Below are 13,595 nucleotides of genomic sequence, written 5' to 3'. Positions count from 1 at the left end.
GGAGGGTCAGAGAAAAAGAGGAAGACCCCCAACGAGATGGATCAGCCAGGTGGCATCATTGATGAACTCAAGTGTGGCAGCGGTAGTGAGGTTGGCCCAGGATCAAACATTGTTTCGTTCTGCTGTGTATGGGGTCGCTATGAGTTGGTTCCGACTTGATGGCACCTGACAACAACAACAACAACGCAGAAAAAGCCAGATAACCAAAATGGATGAGCTCATTCTTGGCTTCTAGCTACAGCCCCAAAAGTTTAACAGTTGTTGTTAAGTGTTGTTAAATGCGTCTCTGTATAGGGTTTCTGAGGAGCAGCTGGTAGTTTGAACCACCAATCTTGCAGCTTGCCGTCCAGTGCTTATCCTACAGCGACTCGAAGTTTAATAATAGGGACATTTATTGCAGTTGTTTTACACACCTGTCACTGTTGAAAGCTTTATTTGTATTATTTCATTTAATTCTCACAAGTATCATAGGAAGTAATTGTTAAGATTGTTAATCCTATCCCCATTTTACAGATGTTAAACTAAGGCACAGGAAAGTTCAGCAAGTTGGGGGCTTGCTGAAGGTAGTCTGGCTCAAGAGCTCACGGGGCCAGCACATCCATCACTCATACTCTCTGCTACTGCTGCTCCCAGGGCTCCTCCTCCTAAGTCAGGTGCATTTCCTCCAGTCCCAAACACAATCAAACTCACATCTCTCATCATTTTCACTGCTTCCCTGGTCCTCCCGAGTCTTCTGGCACACATCGCTAGCCTTCGTTTGATGTAGACCAAGACATTGGTGTCTCGTCCTGAAGAGGGAGATATAAAACACCAAAATTTAAAAAGGGAACATGAGATTTCAGCTGAGCAAGAGAAAACACAGAGGCTGATTGGCCATGTCCTTACAGGAACGCCCAAGAGAACAGACTGCTTCTTTTGACATTTCCTTATTGCCAGGAGCATTGACAACTTCGTTAATAGAGGGACAGCTCCAGGGTGAAGTCAATGTTAGACTTGCAAAGGTCAAATCACATGACTGTTGACCTAATCTGTGCTCTTCAATTGGGATGTTAGATATTTGATAAATAAAATCATCTGCCACAAGGTGCTGAGAAACTGAACATCCCTACTTTTGTCCAGTTTACAAGTACGAATTCCACATTCTTAGAGCGTTCATGCTTTGGGTAAAGATGCAAAGAGGTGAAGCTCAGGCTGCATCCTGCTGAACTATTTTTTTCCTTCCTGACATTAACTCTGGAGAAGCCTCATCTTGAACTTCTGTTTTGTATTATTCTTTCTCTAGCACTAGTGACATCATAATCATCTCCAGGTCCCCAAAGCAGTCTATTTTAGATGGCAATATAACACATTCCAAATATGACAATAGGGTATGCAACAAAATGAAAAACTACCTCAGTGTCAGAGAAAGCACTGACAAGCTAAATAGTTATAAGAATAGTCACCAAAATGGCTCTTAAACAGTACAGTAACAACTTCTTAGCTTCAGCCTTTATTCAATTATATGTCCTTTTGGACGTGTTTTCAGACCAGTGAGAACATGCATAAGCTTAATCCTCAATAAAATTACCATGTTTTAGAAAAATACGACACACCTGTTATAGATTAAGTACATGTATAATATGCAGCTATTAAAAGATGTTAATACCAAAGTCCTAACATTTCAAGTTTTAAACAATGAGAAAAAGATGTGTGCAGGAAATTTGCCAAGTACCTACAAATTATTTTAAAGATATGATTATATTTTTTGGATAGATTAGGCAACAGGCTGAAAAGATTTAATTTTGAGAAGAACAGAAATAAGAGCATTCTTAAGCTGTATAATAGGTTATGTAATTTTAGACATTAATTCTCATTTAGTTTACATAATAGACGTTTATTGCGTATGTTTCCAAAATTCATTGTGCTATACATAATATTTTATTTTTTTAAGAGTGAGGTATGGATGGTGATGAGAGACTTGGTCAACCCATATACTCATGCAAATAAATATGAAAACTTTTATGTGTGGTGGTGTAGATTCACGCACATACAAGCTGTATTCCAAAGTCCTGCGTCATAGAGACTAATGCATTCAGTTTCTAATCAAATCCAAATTTAACACTGAAATTTAATTTTATAATCTCAAATACGAATGAGATATATGCCTACTCTCCAAGTTTCAGGCGACAGCACTGAGGCACGAGTAATCCTGCTTTAAAGAAACAGCCCACTTTTTGAATGGATGATGAAGACACTCTTCTTCCTCTTCCTCTCTACTCCCACTCTCAACAGCTATTGCTATTTTATTTGCACAACCAGTTGACTAGTCAAGGGGCTTAGAGAATTCCAGAAATGATTTTGTTGTTTTATTTCTATAACGTCCCCTCAAATATTACTGACTCTCAGTTTGGCACACCGAAGTGAAAGGTTTCATTTGAAAGAGTTATCTTAAACAAAATGTTATTTTTTACTATCAAAAAAGGAAAATACAACACATGATTCTTCCTCTCAAGAAGCCAAACACTAAATAAGAGCTAAATATAAGAGCTAAATGTTCCATCACCGATAACTCTTAACATTCTTCATTGTCCTATTTCACTCTATGCTGTAGAAGACCCGCATGATAAATCCTTTTGGTAACACTAACATGATTAAGTTCTGTTTCCCAACTAGGACTTAAAATTCTGGGACAGAGAAGCACTCAATGAACAGAAATGTGTACAAATTCTCGGAGGAAAAATGTTTGCAGTCAACGTTATGATCACTTTTTCCTGGGGTTAGGAATCTGTAGGCAGAAAAGAGAATCTGCACATAAGTAATGATGAAACTACAAGTTAATTGTGCACCAAGTACTTTTACAGGACAGAAAACAAAAAGTAATAAAAGAGAGGAAAAAGCCAATCTTCGTTCTCATCTAAGAGAAATCATTTGAATGGGGCTAAAACTTTGCTCTCATTCATCATTTCATAATTCTGACCCCAATGTGTCAAGCCGGTGGAAACCTTACTATGTTGGGCTTCATACTGGGATCCGTGATGCTGTAGCTGTTGAGAACGCCGGTAACAACCATCTCCAGCCTTCAGCGCCTGCTTGAAGAGCTTCTCTGCTTCAGCAATGGTTGTCGCTTCCTCTTCAGCCAAGAGAATATAAGCAGTTGCGCACCTGCCCATTCAGATAACAGCCACCGTCAGTTATATATCCAACGGAATTGCAACAGACTGCAGAAGTGCATGCAAGGAGTCATACCAGAACATGCAGAGTGGCCAACTGGTTCATGTACCACTGTTTATAGTTGTTGACACAAAGTAACGGCATAAAAGAAACGCCTGTATTTTAGCTTGAGTGGTAGGAACAAGGGCTCTGGAGTCCCACAGACCTTATTCCACCCCTTATTAGATCTGGCGAGTTATTACTCTGCTTCTCTGATGGAGAATAGCACGAAGTCCACTGGTTTCCAGTGCTGTTGTGAAGGTTAAGTGAGCTGATGTAGGTGAAGTGCTCAATATGGTAGCCAGCCTGTGGCCAATGCCCAAAAAATGTCAACCAGTGATGGTGATGAAAATAACTGTTATTAAATGTCTCCTTCCAAAATTCAAAGTTAGAGCTACTATATATAAGTTTACTAAACACAGATTCTTTTCTATCTAAAGCTCCTTCAGAGTGAGGAATTCCTTAAATTACTCATTTAAAACAAACAAACAAACAAAAAACAGTACTTCAACATCTCGTTACTAGGTACACTGATTTTCTATTTCAGAGAACCTGTAGCTCAAAATCAGACCCATCTACATAGCTAATAAGGGTTAACTCTCATGCCTTTATCAACAACAGCTATCACTTGTTGCTTAGTGTAGATTAAGCGCTGTACTAGGCACTTAACATATACCATCTCATAGAATTCTTTCAATAATCTTGTAAGGAAAGAAGCCAGAAAGGATATGGAGCTAACTAACAAGGAGAGTAAGTAGAAATTTAAGTTTTCCAAACTGTAAGAAACAACCCACTGCCAAAGAGAAGGGAAGTAATAGGGAAGTAGTGAGGCCGGAAGAGACCACACCAGCCCTGTATTGGGTCCTGTGGCCTCCTTCTTCTCCATGGCCTCAAGTGTGGCCATTTCTCCCTACAGACAAGACTCTCCATCAGATCAAAAGAGAAAATAAACAGAAAGCAAATCCAAATGTTAGTTTTACTATTTATAAACTATGACAGAATGTAGGAAAAGAAGTCTGAACTTACAGCTATCACAAGGTTTGTGGCTACCAGTCAGCCTTAGCCATGAGGAAGTTTCTGAAAGTTCTTTTGTCAACCCCTCTAATTTGAGACAGCACTGGTCAGTGGGGTTTCAAATGGAATGTGGTGAGGTAAGGAGAAAAATGTCCAGAAAAAAAGGCAGTAGAACCAATTACTATGGGGGGGGGCGGGGAAGGGGGCGCAGATATGACTTGGAAAAAATCATAATGATGCTGAAACTCTCCTGTGATTCACTGGAGAAAATCACTGGTGCAGGCCACAGAAGTGATCCTTAGGTCTTCAGATGCAGACATATAAATATGGGTCAAAGATAATGAAGTGAAAATCGAGAGGAGCAGACACAAAATATAAGACTGTAGTTGGTGGGCTGGGAATCAAGACCACTTGGGGCTAGCTGGCTTGCTTTGCTTGCTTGCTTATTTTTATTTCCAGTTGGCAATCTTAGGAGGAGAGGCAGATTAGCACTGTTGATCAAGAAGACAAGCATCTGTGTGGAAACTCATGAAACTGGTGTAGAAACCTGCTAAGGAGACGAAGTGAAGGAACAAGGAGAGCAACAGGAGTACTGACGGTTGGACAGTACAAAACAGACTACTCAGCTCAATGGAAGACAGAGATGATGCATCCTTGTCACAATACAATACACAGACAGAAGCAAGGAAGTGGAGTGATGGGGGTTTCAACCATCCAAACATCGGTGGGCTAACAGAAGTCTTATCTGGTTAGAAGCTGGGCACCAGACAGGTTCGTGACTTACTCTGGTAACAATTTTATCTCCCAGATGGTAGAGGAAGCAATTAGGGGAACTTCAACTCTGGACCTAATTCTGACCAAGAAGAAAAAAAATAGTAGGTGAAATGAAAATCGATAGGGACATTCAGAGAGAGGTACTATGTCAATTTGGGGTTCAGAATAACCAAAGAAGGGAAGATGAATGTCAAAAAATTCAAAGAAAAGAAGCATGATTCAATAGCATGAGATTCAGGAGAAATAAACGGTTTCAGACAGTTAGGAAGCTTTCCAAAGTGGAATTATGACTGCAGTCAGAAATGAGTTTCTAAGGAAGAAAAGAGGGGTGAGCCTTAAGGAACCAGTATGGCTACACAGAGATCTCTCACAAGGTCAGACTTTGAAAAGACATGTAGAAAAGATGGAAAGAAGCCATGTCATGACAGACTACAAGAGAGTAGAATGAACTTGTAAAAGTAATGTCAGGAGAGCTGCAGTTCCCAATTAGCTGAAGCTTACAAAACAAAATCAAACAAAATGCTAAAGACAGCCACCCAGTCCCTGTTATAAATTACATTTAAGACCCTAGTACCACTCCCTTTCCTCCAAAACCACCACAAAAACAAATAAGCAAAAAAAAAAGACAAACAACACAAGAGCAACATCAAAACCAAGAAGGTTTATCGTCAATAGCAGTGGACAATAAAGAGAAAGCAGAACTCTCTAACTCCTACTTTCATCCTGGCTTCTCCATCAAGGAGAAAGATCATCAGACTGAACTGGGGAGAAGAAATTAAACTTTAAAATGGGTAGAAAGATGTAAGATAGCAACTGAAATGATCTATTCTAAATAAATCAGTATATTGGGATGGGCAGATTAGGTTGCAGGAACTCAACAGACTATTTAGGCAGGTCAGAGAATTGCACTTTGGGTAGCCGTGAAATCACAAAGAGTGGAGAGGTACCAAAAGGAGAGATGGCCCATGTGATACAAATATTCAAAATGAGGAAGAAGGCAGACTTTCCAAACTACAGAATAGTGACTTGGAAGCATATGTTAATAGACTATTAAACATAAAAGCAGTGACCACTAGAAGTCAATTTAAACTCACTAAGAATAAATAAATCAGGCTGTGTTAAGATAATTGACTCAACTGATCTAATAGATAAACGATACATGAAAGACCCATAGCTACAACTGGCATTCTCAAGATCAAAATGGACAAATATGGGCTGAATCACAGTGGGACTGAGTGGCTGAGGAACTAGCTGAACAATCTCCAAGTGCAGTGATTCATGAAGACATAAACCTGGAGAGCAGCTTCTATATGTCAGGTCACAGGGTTCTATTCCTGGCCATAAAGTTTTAATCAGAAACCTGGATGACACACAAAAGGCAGGTATGTCAAATTTTCAGATGACAAGAAACTGGAAAATATGCTGTATGATAGACTCAAACTAAATAGATCAATGGATTATTATGACAGGAACCCTTAAGTGAATAAATTCTTTTTTTCTCATAAAAGAGTTATGGCCACTTGGCAAGGATTGTGTTGCGGTGATTCAAACATATGATGGGTGGTTTAGCTAAATGACCTTTAAGGCCCCTGCCAACCCTGAGTTTTTGTGATTCAACTTTAAGGATCTTTCTCATTGTCTGAGATCTCCAGAACAGAGATTTCCTAACCTTCCTTGGTAACTCACAAAAAGTATAATAGTAGTAAAGACAGTATTTTCTCTATCTTTGCTTTTATTTTGAACTTTTTAAAAAAATTTTGAAATATTTTGAAAATGATAAATTCTTTTTGTTTTATATGTTGTTGTTAAGTGCTGTCGAATCGGTTTCAATGCACAGCCCTGTATAGGGTTTCTGAAGAGCAGCTGGTGACTTTGAACCATTGACCGTGTGGTTCAAATCGATTTTGTAGTCCAGTGTATTATGACATTATCCAGAATGCCATATGTACACTGGGCTGCAAACAAGGTTGGTAGTTCAAACCCACCAGGGTCACTATGAGTTGGAACTAACTCAATGGCACTTAACAACATATGCACACACACACACACACACACACACACACACACTTAACCTTGTATCTTTATTTTGTGTTCCTCACTAGCAGAGGTTCTATGGAGAAAATGTGATGGCACAGATGAGCATTCTACATGTGAAAACATTTCTCTGTCAAAATGTTTTAGATATATAAGGAGCTATATTTATTTTATGTCTTCACAATATCCCAGGGATAACTCTTGAAGAATTTAATTTAGAGTCACAGCTAAGCCACTGAGTTGCTCTCTGAAATGATTAAAAAGCAATTCCACATGGCTGTTCTGCATAAGAACAGTATTATTAATACAGAAATATTCCCCTAAAGAATCCTCAAATTCAAATGCATAGTTTGCTCAAAGTATCCCATCAATGGCAACTGAATACCTTCAGCAAGGAATAAGATTTCCTTTTTAAAAGCAGATTTCCCCCACTTACTCATTTATCTCCAAGGCTTCGTGGGCTGCAGAAATCCTAGCTTGGGGGTTTCTCTCTCTCCAGGCTTTTTGCATTACTATTTTCGAAAAAGAGAAAAAGGCACATCAATCATCACACATCATTAGGAAGGCTCATGGCAGGACAAAGACTAAATTAATAGCTTTCAGCTTGATTTTCAGAGACTATTTCACTTACCAAGAGGGTCAACCCCACTCTCCAACGGCACATAAATATATGCTGATTTGCTATTCTTGTTCTTTCTTCGATTGCTGATATCAAACTTTCTGTGCTCATAAAACTACAGATTTAAACCAAAGACTAAAAAACCAAGGACAAAAATAGCACTCTAAGAGAACTTTTATATTTCTTTGCTCATTAACGTGCATTTGATGTTAGAGAACATATATTATTTCACATATTTTTCCTTTTTGAAAATTGTAGTGTATATATAGTTCCATACATCCGAAGGGCTTAAAAAATTTCATGGAAAATGGGACTAAAGAGAATGAAACCTAATTTTTGAAGTATATATAAATAAATATAAATATAAATATAGGGACCATGTGGTTCCATACAATAAGCACTGGATTGCGAACCACAAGGTTGTTGTTAAGTGCCGTGGAGTTAGTTCTGACTCATGGCGACCCTGTATAAGGTTTCTGAGGAGCAGTTGGTAACCAACTTTATAGTTAGCAGTCCAGTGCTGATGTGGCGCTGTAGGATAAGCATTGAACTAACTACAAGGTCGATGGTTCAAATCCACCTGTTGCTCTGCAGGAGAAAGATGAGGTTTCTGCTTCTGTAAAGCTTTCTACACCTGTAAAGATTGGCAGTCTCAAAAACCTTATTCAGGGTAACCATCAGTTGGAACTGACTTGATGGCAGTGTGTGTGTATGTGTGTGTGTGTATATATATATATATATATATATATATATATATATATATATTGCTGTTGTCAAATACCGTTGAGTTGGTTACAACTCATGGCGACCCTGTAGAGGGTTTCCGTGGAGCAGCTGGTGGGTTTGAACTGCCAAGCTTACAGTTAGCAATTCAGTGTTTATCTTACAGCACCACACGAGGAATATAAATATTATATGTATATATCACAAAATGTTTGCTGTTTCGATATTTTTACGTGTATAAGACAATGGCATAAATCTGTTCATTATGTCGTGTCACAGTCGTCTAAGCTATGAGTGTCCATTTCATCTGTTCCTGGTTACCAACAATAAACTTTGATTTCTACACATTTGCCTATTCTAGATATTTCATGAAAGTAGGAATATACAGTATTTGTCCTTTTGTGACAGACTAATTCCATTCAGCATGGTTTTACATATTTCTGAGATGACATTGTTATTGATATCTAACTTCCTTCCACATATATAATAAGAGCATCACTTCTATCTGTCATTTTCCTGAACACTTGCTATGGGCTCTAGATACTATATCACTTTAAGACCACCTGAAGATTTATGAGTTGGGTCAGAAAACAAAAAAGGTTTAGGTTTTGCTTCAACTGTTCCTGCACCCAAAATTTGCCTGTAGACCCAGTTTTTATGTAACAAGCACAGTTTCTGAATAAAAATCATGGGAAGTTCAATGCTTAGAATATGCATTGTACTATGGTTTACCAAGGAGCCCTGGTAGCGTAGTGGTTACGAGTTGGGCTGTAGTTCAAAACTACCAGCTGTTCAGGAGAGTAAGATGAAGCTTTCTGCTCCTATAAAAACTAACAGCCTCGAAAACCCTATGCACGGTCACTATGAGTTGGAACCAACTACATGGCCCACCACCACCATGGTTTTCCAATATGGCAAGAAGTATCTCTAAAAAAAAAACCAATATCAATTATTTAGTTTATTTTATAAATTTGGATTTCATAAATCAACTTCCTAAGAATTGATAGCTACTCCTTAAAAAAAAAAAAAAAAAAAAAGGCTTGTTAAGCTATTTACATTGAATAATTTTAATAATATAAAATAATCAGTAGGATTATTTGAAACTTGAACAGTGTGAACAGAAAGGCTCTAGGAAATGGTAAACAGAGTCTTCTTTATGATGGAAATAAATGTTTCCTTGACTAGCTGAGGTCATGTTCCTATTCAGTGCTAGTCAACCAATATGTTCTTGTTAGGTGCTATTGAATTGATTTTTGACTCATAGCTACTACATGCAACAGTGTTGAACTGACCTGTTGTGGTACTACAAGATAAGCACTGGACTGCTAGCCACAAGGTCAGTGGTTCAAACTCACCAGTTGCTCCTTGAAAATCCTATATAGGATCACTGTGAGTCAGAACTGACTCCATAGTACTTAACAACAACAATAACAACAATCTTTAAATAAATCATTTTTGAGGACTAAGGTAAGCCTGACCCAAGCCATGGTATTTTCAATTGCTCCATATGCATATGAAAGTTGGACAGTAAATAGGGAAGATGAGAGAAGAATCAGTAGATTCGCATTATGGTGTTGAAGAAGAATATTGACAGTATTGTGGACTGCTAGGACAACAAACAAATCTGTGCTGGAAGAAACAGAGCCAGAAGGGTCCTTAGAAGACAGGATGGCAAGACTTTGTCTCTCATACTTTGTGCAAGTTATTAGGAGGGACCAGTCTCTGGAGGACACCAAGCTTAGAAAAGTGGAGGGCTGGGAAAAAGAAGAAGAAACCCAACAAGATGGACTGACACGATGGGCTCAAGTGTAACAACAATTGTGAGGATGGCAACGTTTCATTCGGTGGCACATAGGGTCACAATGAGTTGGAACTGATTCTATGGCACCTAACAGCAACAACAATCTTTATAGGGGCAGATTACCAGGTCCAGGTCTTTCTCCCTCAAAGCTGTTGGGTAGGTTTGAACTGTGAGCCTTTCAGTTAGCAGTCAACTACTTAACTGTTGCACTGCAAGGGTTCCTTGTGAATCTATAGTTAGGCATATAAAATCACTAAAATACATCCAATAATCATTTGGATTCACTGTATCCTAACTAAAATATTATCACTGAAACAAGACATTTTCTTCTGTTTCAGCCAAGAATTCAATTAGCCTCTTATCACATACAGATTCTTTAACGTGTACATTCAAAGTAGGTTGCTTTTTGTTTTTCAAATCCCATTTAAGATTTATAATGAGGGAACTCATTTCTACACTGATACTCCATTGTACTAAAGTCCTAAAGTATGCTAATTCAGGATGTTACTGGTCAATCTCCAGTTTAATATTTTATTCATTGATGTGTTTATAGGGCAGATGTTGTAATAGTAGAAATTTGGATACTCAAGCAAACAAACAAAAACACCCTCCCACTCAGCAGCTATCTGAAGAAGTTTCCATACTTGCATCTGCAGGACGCAGATGGTCAGAGTCACAAGTGAAGAAGGTCTGGTGATCCTGGGCTGAGAGATTCATGTCATAATAAGTCAGAGGCTCTCGTCCTGTCACCCACGTGTACCTAGACAGAGCAGAGAAAATGGTCAGACATGTTTGAGAGAAGAAAAGATGTCCAACAAAATATTAAGATGCACGGGCGGTGAAATATAAACCATTAACTGTGAAGTAAACAGCTTTGCTGAACAATACAAAACATTTTTTTTTTTTTTTTAACTATCATTACCTTCAGGAAGTAACTCAACAGGAAAAAAGAAGACATTTCCCCCTATATTCCTGTCTTTAAAATTTACTAGCACTAGATAATGAAAACCTTCTGTAATTACTATTATAAATAGATATTTCCCCAAAGCCATGAAAATGTCGATTTGCCTAATTACTTTGTTAAATTAAATTCCAGTGTAACTTCTGTGGCATTTTTATAACCATGTTCCAAGCAAGCTTCAAAATGTTTTGATTCTTTGAAAAGAATTGCTTGTAATAGAAAAATTCTAAACATGTGCATTTTTGTTTATTATCTCAATGTCAATGATAAAAATATATATAGAACAAGTATCAAAACATTTGAGGATAGTATCGAAAAACGGAAGAACTAAACAGACTGTTGCAATGGCCTCTACATGAACCAGTAAAAACATGTGCTGCTGTCTTTGCTCTCTGAACTAGATCTATTTGTTTTCCAAGCTGTCAAAATGCTTACCGATTATATTCAGCGCCCCTAAACAAATTTAGTGGATTTCGCCATACTTTGCATTCTGAAACAAAGAGAAATATGAAAATGTTATGCATAAGTTCAGAGACCCTAAAAGTTAATTAATCCAGCAAAACACCCTTCCTGGCCATTTGATAAGATAATTTTATTCTTCATCTTCTACATGGGAAGCAATGTGGAAGATCTCTGGGTGGTTAGTCAGGAAATAATAGTTTAGCCACCAGAATTAAAAAAAAAAAATCCCACCTAATCTTCTCAGCCTGAATTTCCTCATTTGCTAAATCAAGGTACATGCCAAAATCAGCTAGTTCCTAACTCCTGTGGTCATTTTGGAGGTCTGAACAGATTTAAAGGGGCCCTGGTGGCACTGTAGGGTATGTATTGAACTGCTAACTGCAAAGTAAGCAGTTCAAATCCATCAGCTGCTCTGAGGGAGAAAGATGAGATTGTTTAAAAAATATTTACATCTTGGGTTACGTGCGATACTGTAGTGAATAATGGTTATCAAGACGGATTGTGAGTGTTGGAAATGCAAGGGTAGATGTTTTGTAGCAAGGAAGAGAGCAATTATTTCTCCAGTCTAGGAGCGGAGGTCTCTGGGACCACCAATGGATAAGAACCAAGAACGGGACCCCACCCAGAGAACCGGGGATGCCTGAGATGGAGACAGAGATGATGACATGGAGGGATGAAGCAGCTGGGGACTTTGGATCCAGAGAGGGAGAGGAACTGTGGGCCGAAGACTGAGGGGGGAGGGAGGAGTGTAGAGCACGGGCTTCTAGGATATGACCTTTGGTTGGAAGACGATGCATGGAGGGGATTGGAACCATGGCAATGTAATGATATACGATGGAATGAATATGGAACTGAGGGTTCTCTCATGTAAACGATCATATAATTCACAATAAAGCATTAAAAAAAATTTACATCTTAACAGTCACTGAGTTGGAATGAACTTGATGGCTGGGGAACAGATTTATGAGGTGACTTCTAAAATAATAAGTTAAAGGTAAAGACATAGATAGAAGTAAAGCCACACTGCTACTATCAATGTATTCTTTTATTATGATTGATATAAATAAAACATAAAATTTCCCATTGTAACCATTTTCAAGTGAACAATTCAATGGCATTGATCACAGTTAAAACATTGTGGAAGCACCACCATTATTTGTATCTAACACTTCTTCAACAACTCAAAGAGAAACTCTGTACCAATTAGGCAAAAATTGTTCATTCTCCTTTCTCTCAGGCCCATAGTAACCATGAATCTAAGAATTACATTTCATATAAACAACATCATACAATATTTGTTTTTTTAATCTGGTTTATTTCACTTAGCATGATGTTTTCAAGGTTCATCCATGGCTTAGCATATATTCTACTACATTCCTATCTATTGAAGAATAATACTACATGGTATATTTGTGCATTCATTCATAGGTTGTTGGACATTTGGTTGTCTACACCTTTTGGCTATTGTGACTAGTTCTGAAGTTAACAATGGTGTACAGTACCAATTTGAGACCCTGCTTTCTAGTCTTCTGGTAGTCTACATACCTGCTTTCTAGTCTTCTGGTAGTCTACAGAATTGCCTTGGTGGTACAGTGGTTAAGTACTCTGCTGCTACTTAAAAGGTCAATGGTTCAAACCCACCAACTACTCCATGAGAGAAAGGTGTGGCATAAAGACTACAGCCTTGGACACTATCAGGCAGTTCTACTCTGTCTTATAGGGTCACGGTGAACAGTGTGAGGAGTTTTGCTATCTTGACACTGAGATGCAATCCATACGGAAGGCTGTGCTCTGTGATCTTCATAAGTATATGTTTCAAGTCCTCTTCACTTTCAGCAAGCAAGGTTGGATCATCTGCATATCACAGGTTGTTAATGAGTCTTAATGAAATACTTGACACCACGTATTTCTTCATAGAACCCAGCTTCTCGTATTATTTGCTCAGCATACAGGTTGAATACGTATGGTGAAAGAATACAACCCTGTCGCACACCTTTCTTAATTTTAAACCATTCAGT

At 38.2% G+C, this 13,595-nt stretch overlaps 1 protein-coding gene across 3 annotated transcripts in view; it reads right to left on the bottom strand.

Annotated features, from left to right (window-relative positions):
* Positions 1-13,595, bottom strand: part of ST7 (suppression of tumorigenicity 7) — a 320,806-nt gene that overhangs the window by 99,494 nt on the left and 207,717 nt on the right. For 2 of the 3 annotated variants that reach the window (XM_006859310.1, XM_006859312.1), the window contains exons 4-9: positions 11,551-11,605; positions 10,799-10,914; positions 7,448-7,523; positions 4,988-5,056; positions 2,987-3,141; positions 691-788 (exon numbers count right to left, since the gene is read on the bottom strand). In XM_006859310.1, the coding sequence (XP_006859372.1) occupies positions 691-788; positions 2,987-3,141; positions 4,988-5,056; positions 7,448-7,523; positions 10,799-10,914; positions 11,551-11,605 (569 nt within the window). The remainder of the gene's footprint in view (positions 1-690; positions 789-2,986; positions 3,142-4,987; positions 5,057-7,447; positions 7,524-10,798; positions 10,915-11,550; positions 11,606-13,595) is intronic. The other variant, XM_006859311.1, reaches the window with a different exon arrangement.

The sequence above is a fragment of the Chrysochloris asiatica genome, unplaced genomic scaffold (genome assembly GCF_000296735.1).
Source record: "Chrysochloris asiatica unplaced genomic scaffold, ChrAsi1.0 scaffold00032, whole genome shotgun sequence".
NCBI lineage: Eukaryota > Metazoa > Chordata > Mammalia > Afrosoricida > Chrysochloridae > Chrysochloris > Chrysochloris asiatica.
Note: the sequence above shows the minus strand (reverse complement) of the source record. Positions and strands in the feature narration are given on the sequence as shown.